The sequence below is a fragment of the Metopolophium dirhodum genome, chromosome 1, assembly GCF_019925205.1.
Source record: "Metopolophium dirhodum isolate CAU chromosome 1, ASM1992520v1, whole genome shotgun sequence".
NCBI lineage: Eukaryota > Metazoa > Arthropoda > Insecta > Hemiptera > Aphididae > Metopolophium > Metopolophium dirhodum.
In genome coordinates this window covers 53986144-54010834 of record NC_083560.1, presented here as the reverse complement: position 1 = coordinate 54010834, position 24691 = coordinate 53986144, and the positions used below count along the sequence as shown (strand labels likewise).

At 30.7% G+C, this 24691-nt stretch overlaps 1 protein-coding gene across 5 annotated transcripts in view; it reads left to right on the top strand.

Moving 5' to 3' along the window:
- The first annotated feature begins 8416 nt into the window (after positions 1-8416).
- The window catches only part of LOC132934161 (potassium voltage-gated channel protein Shal), a 78742-nt gene continuing 62467 nt past the window's right edge, over positions 8417-24691 (top strand). For 2 of the 5 annotated variants that reach the window (XM_061000435.1, XM_061000434.1), the window contains exon 1: positions 8417-10543. In XM_061000435.1, coding sequence (XP_060856418.1) covers positions 9429-10543 — 1115 coding nt within the window. In that variant the 5' untranslated portion in view covers positions 8417-9428. The remainder of the gene's footprint in view (positions 10544-24691) is intronic. The other 3 variants (XR_009662986.1, XR_009662987.1, XM_061000436.1) reach the window with 2 other exon arrangements.

Here is a 24691-nt window from a genome sequence, read left to right as displayed (position 1 = left end):
TTTTAACCAAATTCATTAAAATCACAAAATTTGCAAGACATTTTCAGTTTTTTAGGTAGTAAAAAATGTATTTAATTAAAACGTTAAAATTGTATAGCTAAGAATTGAACATTTAATATACAAGGTTTCTTATAAGTAGTTCTTACTGTTATACCAAAAACACTAAATAATAATAGTATATAAAAAGTTTTTTTTTATTTGTAATTTAAAAATATTATTCCTGGGAACTTGAATGTTTGAATGTATATTATATTATATTTTTAACACACAATGATATTTTAAAATGCAATTTTTTGGCAAAAATTCATACGTAGGTACTAATAGTAAAAAAAATACTTTAATACGGCCTTAGCTCATATTCGTTTGTTCATTGTACACAATGATTTATCATTGAATTAAAATTTAACAAATCTGTAATGGATGTGTAGGTAAGTGCAGTATACATGTAAATATGTAATAGAAACCTACTCAATTACTAGGTACATTTTATATTATATTGTACAACAAATAGCAGTTACCTGCTAGACGGCTTTTTAATTACTATAATTATATACTACGTGATATTACCTGCCATGCAATTTATTTTTCTGGTTTAACTCCCCATTTCTCTAACTATCTTAAACCTACCCGATCATTAATATTTAAATAAAAAATTCCACATTGTTATATACTATTTTAAAATAATACAAGATTACGATTATTTCGAGGTCTGTAACCATGTGTCTATGTAGTACTAAAATGTGTCTTAAAGTCTCACATTCAGATTCAATATTATTTATTCAATATTATTCATTACTTTATGTATTATTATTTTCACGTAGAAGAAAAATGCAGCAATTTAACTACTTATAAAAACGAGGTCCCAGGTCGATAACTACAAGCTTGAGCCATAGCATACCCATTCACAAAATTAAACATGCAAATCGTATTCATCCTTTTCAATGTACCCAATCGCTAGTCCATATTTATATATTAAATCTATCTCATTCACATTCACTGATTTTTCTTAAATTTTCCAAAATTATTATTGTTATTGTCTTTGTCATAATATATTTCATGTTATACTGTTGTTAATATTATTGTTTAATTAGTATTAAAATAAACTGCAGTTCAATAAACATGTTCTTGGTGAAAGCTATAATTATTATAATGTACCCGTTATAAAATAATAACGTTATAAAATTCCCAAATTTCGAACAAATTGTTATTGTTATTATTAAAAAGCTGGGAATTACCCATTTAGCCACTCTGCTATTGATTTTATGTATCTTGTATACCTTGTGAAATAAGTCACTGTAATGCATATTATGTTAAATTTTAATTCAGTAATAAGTAATAACTAAGGTAACCAAACAACTATTTTAATAACAGGTACCTTATATCAAAATTTGTACACATTTTCGTAATTTTTTTATTTTTTCCTGATTATTTAAAAATCACTTAGAACTAATGTCTACTAAAGTACAAACTAAATCCAATTCGCTACCAGAAACCACCAACAAAGTTGATGGTTGGAACATATTTTACTAGATAAAGTGTCATGAGATCCAGAAAAAATATTTGATAAATACATTTTTGAAAAAAGCACACACTATTATGTAATCAATACATTTATCGTTACACTCTGAATCTGAAAAAGTGATTTTGGTAAAAAAAAATGGCGGCGATGATGAAAAAAGGCTGATGGTGCTTGTTGATTGTATTAAAACATGTGTTTCGGCTTTTATTTTTGTCCACCGAGGGTCATAAGCGTCGCCACAAACCTTGATTTGATAAACGTGCAGGGTTCAAGTAAAAAAAAATTCTTTGACTCGACCTATTTTGGATCACTATGGCTCAGTGGTGACGCGAGTAGCTATTTTATGAAGCAACCGCTTCATGTAAAGTGGTGGTGGGTTCTTAATGATAGACTCGTTTATAATTTACAAATAGTTTATGTTCTTTTATTAATTGGGTTTGGTGATTGTGATAGTAGGGAGTTTAGGCATCCACATTGACTCGGAAACGATTGGTAGGTGGGCTCTTATTTGAAATAGTCGCTTCATAGAAGAAAAAAAGTTCACTTCGCCACTACGGTAGCTCAGAGGCGAAAAAAAGTAAAAAGACGTTACGTCGAACTGCGTGGCATTGTTGTCTAAGGCTCGGGTGGCGTAATTGCATTCGAAGTAGTGGTGATCAGTATCATTCGTCGAACGGGATAACAGATAATTAGTCTCATTACTGGAGTGCTCTACAGGTGTAAATAGGTGGTGCCCTATTAGACGTTAGATCATTTTATGATCTAAGGATAAGACAGTTGCAATGGTCGTGGGACAATACGCCAGCTGATAATTATAGGGGCATGCAATGTATTTGCATAAAATGCATGTCTGGTACCCGTGACTGGAGGGAACCTCGAGTACGATGACATGTGCAAGATACAATTATTGTGAAGACAATAATCATAATAAATAAATAAATAAATAATTATCTAAAAATGATTTAACGGGAGAAAAAATATTTTATTAAATTTACTTAGATAAATTACATGATTTTAAGAGATAATTGGGTAGCTTCTATAGTCGGTCCTCCCAATAATCTGAACTAGAAAATATAATGTATTTGCTTTGCATGTCCAGCAACTTCAAGTAAAGAATAATTACAAATTATAAAATATGTTAACGACTAATTCATCTTCTGTAACTTTTTATAACAGCCATCGATCGATTTTCACCAACGGTGCTTGCCAACTAGAAACTCAAAGTGGCTTTTGATTATTGATTTTTTACATACCTACAAAAAAAAAAACTTGACAAGCGCCGGAGGGTCGTCCGCAATCCAAAGCAGTCGGGTTGCTTACCTACGTGTCCTAACTTGCACACGATTGATTATGATTTGTGAAAACTGAATTGCACTGACGCCGTATCCAATCCACTCCAGACGAATTGTCCAGTCTGTCAACGATTTACACCGGAAACGACTGATAACAATAGGCACTAAAACATAGCTTTCGACTTTACACTTTTTACGCATACAAAAAAGCACCGTTACGTCACCGGGCTGAAAGCTAGTATAAATGATAAAACCCTTAGACAGCCTACAGCTATATAGTTAAACTTCCTAATATACCACACACACCCGACGGGAATATAGATATAAATAAGAGGTTTCGGCTATCGGGACGGTATAATGTATACGATTTTGTATGTAATAAGTATACCTCTATGTAGATTCTGCCGAGGAATTCCGACATTTTTAGAGGCAATCATTTTTATCCGATGCCCGCTGTAACTTAACTTTCAGACTACGAATACTAACCCTTCACGTCTCTAATAGCTAATATAATAAATATATATATATAAACGGCAAACGCTATAAATGGGATTTTGTTTACAACCACATCACGACTCACCACGACACGCTACGACTGCACTGCGCTAGATTTCTACCATATACATTATACAGAAAGAATTTTTTTATATATACATAGCATATTATTATATATATATTATAGAAAATCTTCCATTTTAAAGAAACATTTTCAGGAACTGTGACCTTCGCCGTTATTTACTCGTACGATCATACATTTGTCTCCGTTCAACGGAGCTGATGTTTTCATACGACGAACAACAAAACGATTTACTTCTAGATTAGATTGTACATCAATATACCTATATGTAGTGAGATGTACAAAATACTTTTAAAAATGTAAAAAATGTAAATATAAAAACATGCATTTTGTATGTAAATACAAAGTATACATAAGATACCCTACCTATACGAAACAAATTGTTTTTGAACATTATTAAATAGGTACTTAAATTGTTTTTTGTCTTAAACTAAAAAATGTATTAGATACTAATATTAGAATATAAGTTTACTTGTCCACGGTTCATTATTAAAAAGATATTAAAAATATATTTATTAGTCATTACATAATTAAATAAAATGCAATTATTACGTTTACAGCAGATAACAGTTTGCAGCACATTAGTTATTACTTATTTTATATTTAAAATAAAGATGTTGAGAAAAAAAATGAAAAATGATACTATTACTAAGAAAAATATTGTTCTAAACCTCTATAAGAAATATTGGATGTAAAAAAAACCTAAACCTATGATTTGATGTATTTGTAATTTGTATATATATTTTATATTGCAATTAATTGAATTAACTTGATGTTAATATATATCTAAATAGGTGTAACCTATATAATAAGCGTGTAGTAATACTAAGAATTTAATTTAGAAAATTGTACGCTATCGATCATTTTATATTGAATTTTTGTTGGCATTTTTGCCTGTTCAAATAAATAAATAAATTAGATATCTACATAAAATTGATTAACAATATTCAATATTACAGTTGTACGTCATCACAGGTAGGTTTCCCTGGGGATACAAGTATACAACAATGTTTAAAATTCCAAATTTTCTGGTTAACTCGTTGGAAGAAAATTTAAATTAATTACGGCACATTTAATATTTAAAAAATTTCAATTTTTGAACATCGTTGTGCCATGAAAATCTACTTCATCATTCCCGATATGATCAGGCTGGTTCAAGGGGGGCTAGGGGGCTATAGCTCCAGGTCACAATTTGAAAGGAGCCACAACGAGTCGACTCGTTTTTTATATATATAAGAATGGCATCATCAAATAAATAAAACATTATTATAAATTTCAAATTTATATCATATGAAAATCGACTTTATTACCGACAGACAATTATAATGGTCTTCGCTGTCGCGTTCAACTCACAACTTGTTTTCGTCATTCGTCGTTATCGAACGTAACCGATCCACCGGCGTGGTAAATAAAACCGTTCGATGAACGGTATGACTGGTATGAATGATAAAATGATTGTTAAAGATCTTTCGGGCGTTCTTCCACATATTTATGTAGCGTTCTCAATTTTTTTAGTATTTAGCAGTTAACAACTGTGAAAATAAACGATCCTTTTCTGCACTATCAATTATTAAAAATAAACATCGTTGTGTGATGGGTGGAATCAAGACTGACATTTCTATCAATACTTTCAATAGAGACTTGACAATGAATATTTCATTTGAATACGTTATAAGAAAATTTGAGGAGGCAGAATCCAGAAAAATGTTTTTTAACCATTAATTAGATTCAAAATATATATTATATATTTTTTTTTATTGCATATGGCGAAAAATGTACATTAAAATTAGAATACCTACAATGTAATAAATTTTTCTATATTATCAATAAAATGTATTTTATAATCGTTGGTTAACAAATATAAAGTACTGTTTTAACAATAATTCATTGTAACTATACTATACAATATACAAATATACTATACATATTGTATAATGAATATTTATTACAAATTATTAAATCTGAATAAAAAAAAAAGGTAGGCAAGTGGTAATCGCTCTGCTGTACAGAAGGTAACAAGTGGATCACAGTAGTGGATGGTATTAAATTTGAATTCGATGATAAAATATCTTTGCATAGGTACGAAGAACGATTCTGAGCGAAGACGGTCAGTCAACTTGTGATATATAACTAAGTATATTTGATGATATTATTGCGAATAAAGTAATTTATATATAACCTATTTACGTGGAACCTTGTTTTACATTTTCAATCCTTAGTTATAAAAGTTGAACATTTTATAAATTTTTAACTACAAAATAATTATTAAATTTTAAATTTGATACATATTGTTGAAATTTGAACTTTAAATGCTTATAAAAAAAAATTGTGCTTATGTATTTTTAATATTTTTCAACTACTATAATAAAAATATAGCAGGAGCATTGTATTATAATTATTATAATTTCAAGCTTTTTTATTCAACAAATAAAATTGTATTGATATTAATAAAAAAAAAAATAGAACCTGAAAATGTCCGTAAACAGTTCAAAACAAATTTAAATATTTTGAAAATTTTATCGTGTATATAAAATGCAAATTTAAATAACCAGTGAAAACTGCATGTATTTACAGTAATTTGTTTTAGAGTTACACCAAAAACCAAAATCAATTTTGTCGAAAATTCCCATTTTTCCTTAATTTTTATTTTATTTTTACCGGCACTTTTTAAAACTATTGGGAATTTTAAGTGTTGACCTCCCGAAGCACTTACTAGATTCACTTTCCCATCGAACAAGATGACACTGTTGAAAAAAATCGAAGCAGTTATACTGCCCTAAACAGTTATGACAGACACAAAAAAAAATAAAAATAAAAACATCACTCCGCTCAGAATCTAAAAATAAAATGGTTTTGGGTGAAAGGGCCTCACCAAAAGTAATAGCCCCCATTATATTATGACCATAATCCAGCCCTGGATATAATGTATACATTTGTATATGCTCTTAACACTTGTACGGTCTTAAGCTTATCGTACTCACACACACGCCAACACATCGGCATCAATGTTTTTCCGTATACGGAAAATCACAGACAATATAAGTAGAAACTTAAGTGTTTGACAATCGTGGGACACATTTTAAATAAAAATAATGAGGATTTCGAAAAATATTTATGAGTACCTATAATAATTATAATTTACTTGATAAATCACCGTCAAGTGACGGGATTCCGAGCTTCTGCGGACGTTATCGAAAAGTTACGCGAAAACGTCATTAAACGATATAGTAAACGTGTTTGAATGTATCAAAACTGGTCGATTTGTACGTATTACCGCGTAACGATCTGTCAATCCTCCGGACGACGACGCCCCGTGGTACGGATTACCGAAAACATTCCAATCACCACATTCCGTTAACGAGAGCCTGCATAATGCATAAGTTTATTATTTACCACTATTTATACTTGGTACACCCACCAGTCCACCTGCACCTGCAATAATGAGTGGGTATAAGAAAAGTTAACTCCATAAGATGATATTATGTCACCACCTACCTACTATTACCACATTTTCTCTCTGAATTGTATTTACTGCTTATTCGCTCCCGATTGTAGAAAATTATTGTCAGTACCTCCGGCTTTCACATTTTTTCTTATTTTAGTTTGAATTTTGAATGGGTTAGTAATTGGTAATAGGATTTACGTCGGTATTTTTCATTAAAAAATTCTATTTAAAATGAGCTTATTTTTCTATTGTTACCGAAACCTTCGTTTCGACCAACATATATGAGTTACCGCTTAGTGACTTAGATAATAATATTATTTTACTGCTGTGGTCATGACGTGCCGAACGTGGTGCAGCGGCGACAATGGTGCTGTACGGTTACCGCTCACCGCCAACATACAACACGTATGCGTGATCTATGACAAAATCGAGAGGGGGGTGGGCGATCGCCGGTGGTGTTATACCAGCGGTTGGGGGGCGCCTGGATGGCGGTGCGTGAGGGGGGAATGTTTGGTTGTGGGGATGTTGAGGGCACTAACTGCTGTATCATCATAATAGCCTTGGTATATATACATATACAGCCGCAGTGCGGATAACGCGCTTTACTGTTTACTGTCATTGGCCATGTGGGTGGCGTGCGGTTATACCATATAGCTGCAGCTGTATAGGTATTATGGGTTGTGGGTATACACATATAATATTTATTACTACCGTACAATAAGCCACCCCGTAAATAGTAATAATAGCGATAACGATGACGACGACCGCGCGCGCCAATTCAACTTTTACAGTCGTAAATAACGCCGCCCGCCAGCCAGCCCGCCCGTCGGCGCGGTGACTCCTGACGAATTAAATGCGTCCACCAGATGAATGCCGCACCACGACAACTACCACGGCCAACGGGTGCCGATAAAATATTATTATATTGTCGCACACGATGGCGCACGGTGGCACGGGCCGTAGTCGGCGTGTTTGCGGATCACAGACGATGTAGTTTGGTGGCGTCGCGTTTTTCAGCCGCAGAAGTATAGCGACAACTTCTCCGGCTGTCGCGGCATAATAATACGACGCCGTGTGATACGCGTGTGTGTGCGCGCGGGGGCGTGTGTGATAAACATCTCACGCACACGCGCGTATACGCACAATATTATTATAATATACGGCACACCGCGGCCTTACGTGTGCGTGGTGAGCATCGTCGTATGATAATAATACACGCCGCCGCCGCGCCGCCGCTGCTACCGTGTGCGTGTGCGTTTTACAACCGTATATACGCGCGCTGTACGTCACGATAACGGCAGCGGCGGCGCGTTGCCGAGGGAACGCACTTGCCGCCGAACGCGCGTACACGGCCTTGACGGCCCGCCTCGCTCTATATCGCGCATATCGCGTCATATGACGTGTGTATATATAAATATGTATAATGGCGCGCTTGCGAGGCGTGCGTTGCAGCCGGCAGCTTGTGCGTGCGGTGCTCCACGGCGAGCTAGCCGGCGCGAGCGAGCGACCGATCGAGCGATGTGAGTTAGCGAGCTGCGGCACGACGATCGTCGCGCCCGCGCGCTAGCTGCGGCGGCATATAGCGTGTGTCGGGCGAGACCGTGCCGGGAAAACGAAACGCCTGAACGGGGGGGCGCGTGCCACGGATACAACGCAAATCGATCGCGAGCGGGCCGCGAGCGCTTGCGCTTGGGTCATTAGTTTTACGCGCTGCAACTGTATAGCATACACTGTATATACAATATAAGCTACATAGCGACGGGGCATGGTGACGGCAACGGCGGCGGCGGCGACGGAGCACGATGACGGTGGCGGCGTTTTGATAAAAATAAAAATAAAAAAAAACAAGATAAAACACTCGACCGAGCGAAAACCGCCGCCGCGGTGCTATACTGGCTGCAGTTCGCCGAGTCGCCGCCGCGCACAGTCATCATTCAGTGTAGCTGCTTGTCGCGAGTCGGCCGGGTGTCTGGTGGTCGCTACCGCCGAAATCCGCGATAGCACGCGTTCGCGACTACATTGGTGGCTACTGTGTGTGTGAGCGAGAGAGTGTGCGCGCGCTTGTGTGTGTGTGTACGATCGTGTGCATTGCGTACGCTAGAGAGGGTTGTGCGTGTGCGCGCGCGGTCACCGGTGTACAGTAGACGCGAGTATAATAATAATAATAATAGTAGTAGTAGTAAAATTACACCGAGGTGGGCGCCACGGCGTGAACGGACGTGCTTTTCGAGTGCACGCGTAAAGAGAAAAAAAGGAAACATAATACAAAAATTGAATATTTATAAAAAAAAAAAATACATAAAAATAAAAACCTATGTAAATCGAGGCGGCTCTAATTCGTCTCGTCGCACGGTACCGCGGGCACCGTCCAACATAATATTTTATTTCGCTGTCGTCTTGGTCGCGATCGTTCGGGGGGAGACGACGACGACAGCCGTGCACGCTCTGACGTTTCGGTGCCGGCGATCAAAGTCGACGACGACAGTACAATAGTGGCGACTGCGGCGGCGTGTAAGCGACGCGTGAGTATGCTATTTATACGAGAACAACTGGACCGGCGGCGCCGCCGGTGATACTGTCATTCCACCGCACAGCATGGCCTCGGTCGCCGCTTGGCTGCCGTTCGCCCGGGCGGCGGCCATCGGTTGGGTGCCGATCGCCACGCATCCACTGCCGCCGCCGCCGGTGCCCAAGGACCGGCGGAGAATAGACGATGAGAAGCTACTGATCAACGTCTCGGGGCGCCGGTTCGAGACATGGCGGAACACGGTGGAAAAGTACCCGGACACGTTGCTCGGGTCCAACGAACGGGAGTTCTTCTACGACGAAGACTGCAAGGAGTACTTCTTCGACCGGGACCCGGACATATTCCGGCACATACTCAACTACTACCGTACCGGCAAGCTGCATTACCCGAAGCACGAGTGCCTGACCAGCTACGACGAGGAACTAGCGTTCTTCGGCATATTGCCAGACGTCATCGGCGACTGCTGCTACGAGGACTACCGGGACCGGAAGCGCGAGAACGCTGAGCGGCTGATGGACGACAAGCTGTCGGAGAACGGCGACCAGAACCTGCCGCAACTCACCAACATCCGGCAGAAGATGTGGCGGGCGTTCGGCAATCCACACACGTCCACCGCGGCGCTCGTCTTTTACTACGTCACCGGCTTCTTCATCGCCGTGTCCGTCATGGCCAACGTGGTGGAGACGGTGCCATGCGGCCACCGGCCCGGCCGCGTAGGCACACTGCCGTGCGGCGAACGCTACAAGATCGTGTTCTTCTGCCTGGACACGGCCTGCGTGATGATATTCACCACCGAGTATCTGCTGCGGTTGTTCGCCGCCCCGGACCGGTGCAAGTTCATGCGCAGCGTCATGAGCATCATCGACGTGGTGGCCATCCTGCCGTACTACATCGGTCTGGGTATCACGGACAACGACGACGTGTCCGGCGCGTTTGTCACGCTCCGCGTGTTCAGGGTGTTCCGGATATTCAAGTTCTCCAGGCACTCGCAGGGGCTTCGCATACTCGGCTACACGCTCAAGTCGTGCGCTTCCGAACTCGGGTTCTTGGTGTTCTCGCTGGCCATGGCCATCATCATATTCGCCACCGTCATGTTCTACGCCGAAAAGAACGTGGACGGCACGAACTTCACGTCCATTCCGGCCGCCTTTTGGTACACCATCGTCACCATGACCACGTTGGGGTAAGCGCATTTAATCAGTTCAGTCAGCGGTCTGCATAATATACATTACCATGTGTGAGACCAACTTCAAACCAACCCTGAATAAATTTAAATTACAATATTATGTACTATATTGTGCAGTGTATTACGTTTTACAGAAAAACAGTTAAATTCGAAGAGAACGCATATTAATGATGTTGTGTTATACTTCGCTAATAATAAATATGAAATATTGTCCCGTCTGAAATGATAAACAGACGCATAATATGAACGTAACTATATGTAGTCTAAATGCACGTTCGAAGTGCCTGATGTATAGACGGGTTTAACAGTTGGTGGTTTTGATTTGATTCTTAATCGTTAAAAACCTGCTCTTTAAAGCGGTATTTTTTCAATATTTTTAACCCCAACATTGAACCATTTTTTTTTTCTCAAACTTACTCGACTTTAAACTGCAGTTTCCTAGCTATTTGTTCGTTTCAACGCCCTAACAAGTAAAAACGCTTTACATGGCAAGCAGCAGGTGAGTCTATAAGCTATCCCACATCATTTAAATCCCCTTATGGCGTATTAGTGAGACCTGTTCTCGAGTACGGTTCGTTGTTTAGATTTTCATACGAATGCCGGCTCTCACTAGTTGAAGAGGGTTGTACACATGTGTCTACGATTTGCAGGCGCATCCTGAAAATCAACTGTTCGCCTTACGACGACTTCCTGTTCTTTTCCAGCTCGGTTTGATTGTATACGTTCATCCATTTTTTTTTTTTTTACCAAATAATTTGGTTTGCAGCGTAATAGGAGCCTCGAATTCTTCCCACTAACTACGAACGAAATAAATTAATTTCACATCAGATTAGGTTGTGTATAATCACTATAATATTATGTTGTTAGAAAGCGCAATTAATAAAATTATTAAATAACAATATAAAATACAAATTGTATACCTATATTTAGGCTCAATTTTTTTTGTTTTTAAAAGTCGACGTAAAATACTACGAAATATGATACCATGTTATTATAGTATGTGGCAATAATAATTAAAAAATAACAACACTTCGCAAATAAATTACAGCATTTTTTTTATTAATTAAACCTAACGTAACCTAACTGAATTTATTTATATATTTAAATATTAGAGTTCAAAATTTAACAAAGTTTTAAATTTAAATCATAAAAATAGTTTTTTTTTATAACATAAGTATCAAACGTAAATCATGGACATACATTACTATGTCTGAAGACTGAAAATGTGTAACATATATATTAGCATATAGTTTGTATGTTTTAGTGTAGTATTTGTGTGAGTATTGATTTTATTACTCGATAAATCTGTTAATGTATTTTATAACAATCATAGACGCTACTTTGGAATCGGGCCATTGGTTGAACGATATTCCAATAGCCAACTGTGTTATTAGTATTTCATAAGTCTCTAACATATACAGTTATAAAACTCAAATTCTTTATTTTATTGGGTATTTTCGTTTTTAATACTGTTTCATATAAGCATAATTTAAATATAGAAAATTCAAGTAAATATAATGAATACTCGTTTTATTATACCACTTACCTATATATACCAAATTGTGATATATTAGAGTTTTAAATAACTATTGTAGTAAATTATATACGTGTTATTACAACATTAAAAAGTATAATATAGCCTATAGGTAAGATATAAATATTTGGCATTGCGATAAATTGCTCATCCCATTCCACAATCTATTTACCCTATTGCACCAATTAGTGTTTATAACGGATTGTTTAATATTACACGGTATTTGTTTTCTCATTTTGAAAATGGCAAAATGTTTACTAAATATTGTTGCAAAAGTAGTAAAAATGCACAGCGTAATTATTATGAATACATTTCCCGAGACATTTCCTGACCATTAACCTCGGTAATTATTAAGATTTTAAATTTAAAATTAAAATAAATGTTTTGATTCTTGAATTGTTTAAATTCTATTACATTTTTGAATTTCAAGAAAAATATACGATTCGCGAAGGTTAATATTGTTTTTTATTATAAACTATAACAATTTAAAACTCAAATAAATGAACTCTACTCTCATTATTTTTTATAATTCAGTACCTCATAAATAAAAATAAACGGCAAATTAAATATTCCAATAATACATAGGTAGGTAGGTAGAGAAGCAAACATCGCCACGGGATCCAACTGACAGTGATATTAATAGGCATAGGAAAAATGCATTTGTTAAAATTATATTTGTTTTTGTTAAACATATAGTCAGTTGTACAATGTATTTCCTACAACGATTTGTTTATATAAAAAATGAGGTTGTAAAATTTGCATTATCTTCTTCACAAATTTAAATTAGTAATTCCTTACGGGACATAAAGTGTTTGGTACTTAGGTACACATCATAACTAAGTTTGGTTGTTAGATTAGAAAATTCCATAGTAAAATATATTGTAACCTTTTATATGTTAACCACAGGACTTCGGAGTAATATAGGAAAATTGGTTTTTGATATTTTGTAACTGCAAAATATGTGAAATTCGTGTTTACATTAGACTGTATCAACAAGAAACGTATAGAGAAAACACATTATCAAAATGTTCTCAAAGGATTTTTTTCAAAATGATACGCCAAATCGAGTTATAAGTATTTCAACAATATATTTTTCAAATCATCAATAATAATCTTTATAACAAAAATATAGAAGAAAATCTTTATAAATATTTATACCAAACCTATTATGTTTCATAGTATAAATTCCCTATATTAGCTCACTTCCCTGCAGTTAAATCTTTGTAGTACCATAGGTCCTATACTTAAAAGAAGTAGATTGGTTTTCATTTTTATTTAATATTTAAATAACTTTTGCTTTATTAGTTTATAGAAATTAAATAATTTAAACAAATTTTAAAAAGGGTTTAAAAATATGTAAAGAAGATATGTTGGTAATCCCTTTATAATCCAACTTTAATTAACAATATTAAGTATTCATGGCTAATATTTGGAATTCTTAAAATTATGGAAATCAGTGTCACTAAATTGATACATCATACTCATATAATTTAGTAAATCAATCTCTAAAACTAGTAAAATACAACATTATTAATTATGTTGAATATTATAATAAAAATTCCTTTTGCTAACCTACTGCTAAATATTAAATTAATAGTAAAATAATATTGAGCCACAATTACTTATTGTATTATAATTTATAACTTCTGGTTGAATATTATTTTGCTATAAAAGCAAGCACCCGTGACCCATCGACTATCCGATTTTATTGAAATAAAAAGGTTCATAAAAACTAATCGAAAAACTAATGAACAAATAATTAAATTATGAAAACGTATTTAAAAAAATGAAATAAATATTAATTACCTATTAACTTGAAATTAATATACAATTTCAATATCGTAAGTACAAGGGTGTTAATATTTTAAAACTAAAACTGACGAATTTAACCAGGTAAACATAGTAAATAATTATCACTTGAAATCAGGTTAAAGTTGCAGGTAATGTAAGTTTAGCGGACTTTTGCCTATTACGATTAAAGTGATTTGCTGTTCACAAGTTACTATTTTCAACAATGTCCATAACAAAGTTATTTGACAGTTTTGTCAGAAACTTACTCTATAACAAATCACCCTTAATATCGACCTAAATAATTTACTTATATCTCGTGTTACAAGTAACGGTACTTTTTTTATTTTAAAAGACATTTACAGATTCTATTTATTAAATAAGATTATAGTACCTATGTATTCGTTTTCGAAGAGTGTGGTTTCTTATTTCGGCGAAAAAAAAATATAATTTTACAGAATATGGTAGGTACCAGGTACATTGTATTGGTAATTGGCATCATTACAACGTCTGAAACCTCAAATGGCTGTCTGTTCTGTGTATTACTTACAATAATTACAAATGTATTTAAGACAGGCAATTGTGTATTCGTGTCTGATGTTAATACCAATACTTGTTATTTGTATAGACATACATTTTTTTAGTTGCGAATGTTGTGATAGGTATGGGCATATATATAAGTATAAACTTTAGATGAAATATTTATTTTTAGCTTTGTATCAGGTACTTATTAATTATTATAGAATTAGATAATCATATAATCAGCTAGGTACTTAAAATATGAGTTTTTAATGAATTTTGTTAAAATTAAAAAACTAATTGACATTTATAACTGCATTACAAATTTCATTAAAAAGTATAACTTTAGTAAACAGTTTCAGTCTGTTGATGTAAAAAATAAAATAAAATCAATTAAAATATAGTTTTTAAACACAAATTATATCATGATACAGAAGTCGAATTAAATTAAACTTGAATACCCATTCACGAGATAATTGTTCATAACCTCTATTTATTATTAATACCTCTACCTACATTTTTTAAAACAGTAAATTGTATTTGTTACGATTATTGGAATATGTAGGTAATATAATTAATCCAATATAAATTCAATTTGAAACGATAATAATGATTGTTAAAAATAATAATAATGTTACATTTTTATTTTAAAGTGACTTGTTGAAATAAATTGTGGTAAATGCTTACAACTTTTATAATATTTATTTTTATTAATTATTTTATTTTATTTAAAAAAAAAAATAAAAAACTATGTAAACGTATACCTTACTATTTACTTTTTGAAATTATTGAATTCATTAAATTAATCAAACATAATTTATAATTATTAAGTACTAAATATTCCATTTAAATTGTTATGAAGTAGGTACTTTTCTGGTAAATAGAAATATTTCCCATTTGAGTGGAAATTGTAGTCCATATTAAAAATAATTTTAAAAATGTTTCAAATCCTCTACTAAAGTCCATCTGATGACAGAGGATTAATATATTATCCTTCTAGCTGCTTGTGTAATGACAATTATATAGATACAATGAAAAGATATTAAATCCGAATTACATGTTTAATTATTGTGGGTTCCTAGTATCGGATTAAACCTTAGTGATTAATTCTACCTAAATGTAGCTTAAAATTATAAAATAAAATACGTATATCAACACGATCGATGTTAATGTTACAACTATGCCGTATAGAATATTATACACACCTAGATACTAAATATTTTAATCTAATTATCTGAACTCCATTATACGGTAGCAGAGTTATTTAAGTAATAGATATTTAAGATAACTGTGTAATTATAATAGTATTAAAATATATAAATCAAATTAAATATTATTTATTTATATTAATATTCAAATTACCGAATTATTCCATTAAAATAATGCATTTACCGAGTTTTTGGGAGACGGGAGTTTGTGTTCAAACATAGATATAATAATACGAGGTAGTTAATGCACTATAAAAACAATCGTCAAAATAGAAATCAAACATTTATTTATATCTTACGGTTTACAGTATAATATTTGAGAAATACTATCTATTATAGCTATTTATAGGTAGGTATCCATTAATTAAATGGGCACTTAAATGAAATATTTAAAAAAATTTTTGTATTCAATAGTTTTTTTTTGTATAATTTAAGAGCTAAATTTAAAACAAATTATGAATCGATCATTTACCAGAGTTTGTAATAAAAAAAAACCATAAAAAATATGAAATGATAATCGAAATATATACTCCTATAAAATATAAAGTTATAACCCAGTTACATGCAATTTAAAACCTTAATGGTTGAACATATAAAGCATAGAACATGATACATTGTATCCCTTTATTTAAAATAATATTAATTTTGTATGTAATTCTTTTATTCCTATTTTAGTGTAACGTTAGATATGATAATATTTATATTTTTACAATCTGTATACACACAATAATTAAATCTGATTTTAAAATTGATTAATCTTATACATGAACTATGAAGATTTAATGAAGGGTTTATATCAAGTGATAATATTTAATACTGAAATAGGTAATAAATACAACATAATAAGTAATACTATTCTTAAATCCAACTACAACAACAAGTAAATCAAAATGTATTATTATTTTAGATGTGTATAATAATTAGAAGAGGTAGGTAACTTTATTAACTTACAAAAAACATTGTATATTTATCAAACCAAAACTGGACTCAGAAAACTATAGGATTTACTATAGGTCCTACTCATAGGTATCTATTCGTTTAGTTATGAACTTCTTAATTGTAAGCATAACAACGCTCAACTGTTGGCTTACATCAGTTATACAGCATGTATAGTGTGTAAACATATTATGTAATTTGATTAAAAGTAAGCTGGTGTAGCTGGTAAGTACATTACAAAAACTGGTCTACAAATTGACTATTTAAATATGTTTAAATAATATCACCTATAAATATAAAATTAATTTTTCCTTCGAATAACAAAGGACAAAAAATGCATAGGTAATTATTTTGACAATCCAATTTAGTAATGATTTTTAAAATTAAGATTAAAACTGAGATAGAAAAACTTGTTGCTGGGATTGAGACGGTGGGGAACCCTGCAAAAAATACGAATACAATAGGTACATATAAAATAGTTTTCAATATTTTTTTTTTTCATATCCAATTATCAAACTAATCCAGAAGAGATTTAAAGTGGATATAATATAATATAAATATTTACATTTAAAATGAACAAATAAAATAATATATACCATACTACATTTATAAATTATAATTATATTTATATTTTAGATATCTCAACAGTCATTTCCCGAAGTTATTTATAAGCTAAAGGTAGGTAGTAATAATTGAACTCCAACAAAAGGTATTTTTGAAATACCGAAAACTAATAAGCGACATTAGTCGGTTTTAAATTAAAACCCACGTATTTTGTACAACTCCTGAAACAGTGGCCTACGCTGTATAATACATAATAATAATATATTAACATTTGCCAAACAGATCAATTTGGAATCATGTTTATTTTTAAATTAATTGTCACCACCTCGATTCGTTAAGCGATCATTATCAAATCGTAACCCTACTTGTTTAAAAAAAAAAAATATTTTCCATATAATTTCAATTATTTTCAGCATCATTATAATATTATACTAAATTGTTACTATTCAATTATTCTTACAATAGTATATAATATGCATTTTAATAGTGCTATTATAAAAGTATATTTAACCATTTCAAAAATCAAATATTTTGTACAAGTTAACTTTAAAATAAGTATTCAGAAAAAAGCTCTGCAGATCAAATACTAAAACTTTAAAATTATAATGCTTATTTAAAACAAAATAAATATTTTGGTAGGTAGGTTACCTTTAAAACTACTTTCCCATAATTTAAAAATGTCACTTTTTTGTGATTTTTACAAATACTATCAAAAACTTGCGACTTTGACATTTTAAAAGTTTAAGTTATATCTAATTTCCAAGTAATAAAAAGTCAATCTGAAACTTTAAGAACATTTTTTCTACTTAAAAATGTATTCTGACGCGCGCACCAACACACACGCGAACACTTTATTATAAAAGTTTGATCGATTATTCAGATTCACTTTCATTATAATTACCTACCACTCAAATGTTGAACTATGAGATTTAGTATTTAAAAGTTCATTAGATATTAATCCACCAACTTTTTTAGAAATAATCATTTTGTTTTTTTTGTATAATTTCAGTTAAAATCAGTATTATTCAATAGTAGTCAATACGATTTTACAATATAATGTGTGTTTTTTTGTGTATGCATGATTTATTTATAGAAGAAAAAATGCTTTGATTTTCACCTTGAATATTTTTTCTAGTAGGAAAGTGAATCTCTTTGGTACTTTTGGGAAATCAATTTTGAAAGTTCCCAACACTTAACAAATTAATTAGAAAATACAAGAAAAAAATTAGGGGGAAACGAACATTTTTATGCAAATTAAGACTAACAAAATCGATATTCTTATTTTTCTGTAATTCAAAACCGAATAACTATAGTCTATAGATACTTGAATTTTTCACCTGGTATAAATTTAAAAAAAAATGTTGACTCTTTTTAAACTATTTATAGACATGTGCAATGTATTCTTAAATTGTTTTTTAATAATTGTCGATGAAAAAAATTTCACTCGTTCAAAATCTGCAAAACTATTTTGTAGTTAAAAATGTATATAATATTAATTTTTTATAGCTAAGGCTTGAACATTTGATACAAAGTTCTTCATAGTATATGTACCAAGTTAATATTGGAAAGTTTAAATTTAACCAAAATTCTATATTTAAACAAAGAACAACAATTTCAGTTATTTTGTAGTAATTGAAAAAAATATTTTTTCTATAATTTGAAACATAAACGTACTAATTATTATATTTTATATACACAATGACTTTTCAAACACATTATTTTATACTATTTATGGTACCTATTGCCTATATTTTATAACATGAACCTGTTCACGCCGGTCTACGGTATGTCGCGGTATTGACTCAAAAGTAAATAACAATAATATATAATAATATTGAATAATAAATACACAATTATAATTATAAAATATTAATAAAAAAATGTTTTCGGGAAAAGTTCATTCAACCTAGGTACCTACCGTATTGATAATAGTAAAATTAATTACTATAATAGCAATATTAATATATCATAAACACGTACCTTACGGTGGTCACTCAATGACGAGGTACACTCGACATATTACACTATATAGCAGAGTTATATAGCTACTTCAAACCTTTATTTTCTTAATAATTAAGGTTGAACAATTTTGTTTCTTGGTTAATTAGTGATAAGGATAAGATTTCAGCTTAACTTTATAAAAAAACAAGTATTGCTTCAAAAATTAAATTTTTATTAGTAGATGGTTTAAAAAAAAATTATTTTGGCTCACACTCACTCACTGTGTATTTTTAAATTAATACTAAAATATCTTAACATAATAGTACTCAAATATAATGTAATTTACACGTAATAAATATTTAATTGTATTTATTTCATATACATCAAGTAGAAAAAAAATATTATATTTTTTATAGTTCATACTTTTTTTTTTGTTTAAGCATATATGAACGTTATAAACCAAAAACAATGTTATCTGGCCTTCCATTATAGAAATAATTAATAAAAAAAATATATATTTTAAGCAGATGTCTTAGAAAAATCTTATTTATGAGGCCAAACACCGCAATGGACATTAGAGAATAGGTTAAAAGATTTGTTCAGTTTTTATATAGTTTTATTTTTGTACTTTTATAACTTAAGTTTTTAAGACGTAACATTTATTATTTGTACGAGGTTGTTTATATCCAATTCTAACTATATTTAACAATTTTTTTTTGCACAGTTTTGTTTTATATCTACTTAAAATTTGAAAAATGGTTTTATGTTGCCACTGGGTAGGTTTATTTAAATTTTAAAGCAACGATAAATCATAAACTAGGTTCTTACTAATGTTCACGATTTCGTTTAAAACGAATTCTTACATTTTTCTGACATAATTTCTAGTTTTTTTACATATATATTCAAAACTACTGGACAATTTGAAAAATAAAGTGCACATTACCTACTAAGTCGTCATTAATTTAGAATCTATGGAAGTACAGCATGTAAATATATAAGGTTTAGACTTCAATTAAAATCGATTATCAAGTAGTAAAAGCTACAACTGTAAAATCAATAACTAACTCAGAGTTCAGACTGTTCGAAAACTAAATTTGAAATATATTATCTTCTTTCATGTTAATAAAACATTTTAATATATTTAATTCAAACTGAATATTTATTTTGTATTTTACTGTGTATACATTACTCTCATACAGTCATACGAAATAGTATTGTGCAAATAATTTCAATTATTTGCTTCATAATACACTCGGTTAGATATCGCATTATTATTAGTTATTATAATTTATAGTTAGATACTATAAACTTACCGAGGAAATTCTCAACTTATCAAACAATTTTCATTCTCCAGTCAGTACATAATTTATTTTGCGTATGTTTTCAATACTAGTATTATTTTTTAAAACTTTTCAAAACTTTTCGTGGATTGAAATTCACGAAATTTCACAAAATACTTTGTCAAATTTAATTATTTAAAAAAATATTTTGCGATATTTGTATTGAAACGCCTTCATTTGGATCAATTTTTTGCACAACTCTTTTCACTTTGGTAAAATATTTGCAATAGTATCAAGCAGCCTCAAGCCATAACCCAGCGTGTTCCTATAAGCTCTGGTGGTAATGGTATACCTGGAACTTTATTTTTAAAAAGATTAACAATTTATTTTTCTCGGAGCTTTTAAAAATATTTGCTTAATTTTAGCAACGAGTTTTAGACAGAAAATTGTCCTCGTAAATCTTCTATATGGCCCTATGCATACCATGGGCCAAACACGTTTTATGGATATTTTTTTGAATAGACTCCTTGAATTATTGTAGTCACTATTTTTACCATAATATTATATAGAGTGGCGTCACTAAGAAATAGAAGTAGGTACATCGTGACAAATACCAAAGAAGAAACACGTTGATTGATTGAATAATTTTGTAATTGTTAAATTATTTGCTTTATTAATAATTTCTGTAATTAAACATGTTATACACTTTTTCTGGTTGGTTAGTTTCAAGTGTTTCGATCACGACATTAGTCACATATTATTATCTCCCGAAAACATCCATGGTTTCATCTTTTGAAGCCCAGATTTTATTTCCCTTTATATTTTTCTTATGTAACGGAATATTGACAATGCCTATGTAGACGTTTTGGTATTAATTTTTCGACAAATTACCTGATTATGTTCTTTAGTTTCAATACATAAATAACCATACAGGGTAACGTTGTTCAGCACTATTACTTTAGTTTCACATACCTTACGGAAAAGTTCTGATTTATCGCATAAAAACACATTCTCATCACTGAATTCTGATTTTAATTTATACTTGCATAAATCGAACAAAACTGAACACTGGAAAAAAAGTTGCAAATTCAACATCCATGCCCTATTTATAACATGTCCATCAACTACCAAGTAATCTAAAGTTAAACCCCAAATAAATACCTATAAACGTTTATTTTAGATATATTTTAATTTGCACTAACTATAAGAATAAATAAACAATTATCGATTAATATTTTATTACATCTGCTACGTCATATTTGTTGAATAGTTTGAAAATTATTTAAACAACATTTAAATTTTTATATGGTTGTGTAATAATTCAACACTCCTTTGATGAAATTATATTATAATTGTACCGTTGTTAATTATAGCAGTATTGTTTTATGTCATCTTCAATACATATTACATACCTATGCACTATTTCTTGTTGAATTCCTAATGTTCCTGTGATCTTTACATAACGTAACTGTTAATAATAACATAAGTGTATCGTTAAATTTAAACTTAATTAATTTATGCACTTGAGTCTCACTCTCACATGGAGTCACTCGACTCCATGTGGGACGTGGGCTATTTCATTGCCACGCGTATGAACTTTAATCCAATTTAAATGGTAGTGAAAATCAATCTTTTTAATTCATGTTGATTTGAAAAAAAAAACAAAATATTATAATATTAATATAAGTATATTATATACAATTTTTACTATAACTTAATATTACAAAATAATATGATTTAGAGACATTAAAAAATCATTATTTTAAAATTTAAGCCTTACAAAATAATATTTGAATACATCAGTGGAATAAGTTAAGTGACTTGTCACTAGTATCTAGTATTAATAATTTGAATTGAGCTAAACTAAATATAGTTGTAAATAGATGGTTATACTTATTACCAATGATAATTAATAACCACAAAAATCGTAATATATTTTATGTAAATTTAAATAAAACTCAATTATGATTAGTGAATTAATACAAACATTTTACAAACACTAAAAATTACTTATTTTTTTATATATAAAATACATGTTGTTCTTAAAAAAGAAGAAGTTTAAAATAGTTTTGGCACTATTATTACATTAAATTGTGGAATCTATTCATATTATGAGTAATACCCACCAAGACCATTTTAGATCCTGTAGGGTGAAGCGGAAAGACTATTGGTTTTACGATATACTTTTTTTCTGGAAATGTTTTGAGGGTTTTTAATGTGCTTAAGCACAAGCTTAATGTTTACGTTTTGTGTAACCAATTGATTGGAAATTTAAATAGTATAATATTGCATTAAAGCCTCAAGGTTACAAGCTTACCATAACTGTCTAAAATCTAGAATAATCGCCTATAAATGTACACTTAAAATAATTATATTTTTATTATTAGAACTTCGAGGGTGACAAACTCACAATTACAGTACAAATCCAACATTTAAATCCAAAAAAGAAGGAAATAGATGTTTGCTCTGCTGTACAATATATATCAATTGTCCTCGTCATTAAAAATATCACGGTTATGTATGCGATAAATTTGATCTTAATGATACATCGATCCATACGAAAAACTATACATTACCTAATAAGTAGGTACCTATATATATTTTATTGTGTATTAACATTTCTATTATATTAATAGTATTTTATTATTAATAATACCGTAAGTTGAATTCATGTTTGCCGAAAACATTCCATTCATTTTATTGTTAATATTTAATTATTGTAATACTATATAATTATACCATATTATATTATTGTTTTTTTAACTTTCGATCGAAACCGGCATAACGTATAACATTGTGAATAGGTTCGTGGTAATGCGGTATAACTATAAGCAATAGCATAAAATGAATATAAATGTTTTTAAAATACAATAGCACATACAAATATAATAGTTACGTAAAAGTTTAAAATACAACACAAAAGATATTTTTAATTTTGACAAAATAATTAAAATCTGTATTCTTCGTATAAATAGGTAGGTATTTAATTTGGTCCAAATTTGAATTTATAATATTTTAATAATCGTAACTATTGTATTGTTGTATTGTTGTATTTGTATATTATGTTTATTTCTTCAAAAAGATAATGGTTTCCACTGAACAGGTGTATCTTTGTATTTTTAATATTCTTTAACAGTTATAAAGACAACTTATGAGGAACCTTGTGTTAAGATTTCTAATTTTTTGACCTAGTGAAATTAGTTATCAATAAATCTATATATTAAATTAAAAATAAATTAACAATTTGATAGACAATTTCAGGTATTTATGTTTATTTGTTTTTGAATTACAACAAAATTATAAAATCGTTAGATGAGAAATCGTTATTTTTCGCGTGAATATCCAATTTCATCAACATTTAAACTTCAGAAAGAAGTTTCTGATTTCCACTTCATGGAAACACACTCAACTTTTATTTTAAATTCCAATAGTAACTATTTACAAGGAACCTTTTATTACATTTTCAAATATTAGGTATGAATATTAAAAATATTATGAATTTTATATTACAAAATAATTTGCGAATTTGGATAATTGTTATGAATTTAGTAAAAATTTGAACTTTAAACGCTTATAAAAATATATTGCAGTGATCATGTAATTTCGATATTTTTTAAATAATATATGAACAACTTATGAAAACCTTGTATTACATTTTCAATCTTTTTATACACAAAGAGATATTTTATCATACATAAAAATTTTTAAAAAAATTGAAAAAAGTTGAAAATTGTACCAAATAAATAGCACAAAATGATTCAAAATATTTTGGAAATTATTTCACATCTATTAAATTCTATAACAAATAATCGGTGATAATTTAAAGTCCCTACAGTCATTCATTTTTAAGTTACAATAAAAAAACGAAATCGATCTTCTCAAAATCTGATTTTGCTTAAAATGTACGGTTTCTAATTATTTTTTTCTTTTTCCAGGTTATTTTGAAAACTACTGTACATTTTTTACTTTTTTCTCCTTTAAGTACCACCTAGATTCTTTCTTGTATATTTTCTAACAGTGAAGTTTAAAATCAAAGCATTTTTCTTACTATAAATTGTGTTCACATACACACATCATTGTAAGATCAATACATTCATCGTTCCGCTCAGAATATTATACTACTACATTTATAACTTGTAGGTATATTAATATTTATATAATTCAACTTAAGATATAATGTAACCATTATAAATCTGTTTTTAGCCAATGGCCCTAGATGCCGAGACTTTAATAAATAAAAAATATATATAATAAATAATATCATAATTCATAATTTTTTGTCTTAACAAAGAATAAGTTTTCTTAAGTGAATTTCGGTTACTTGCAAATATGTCGTACCAAAATCAGTTGTATTATGAGTTATATGAACCATACG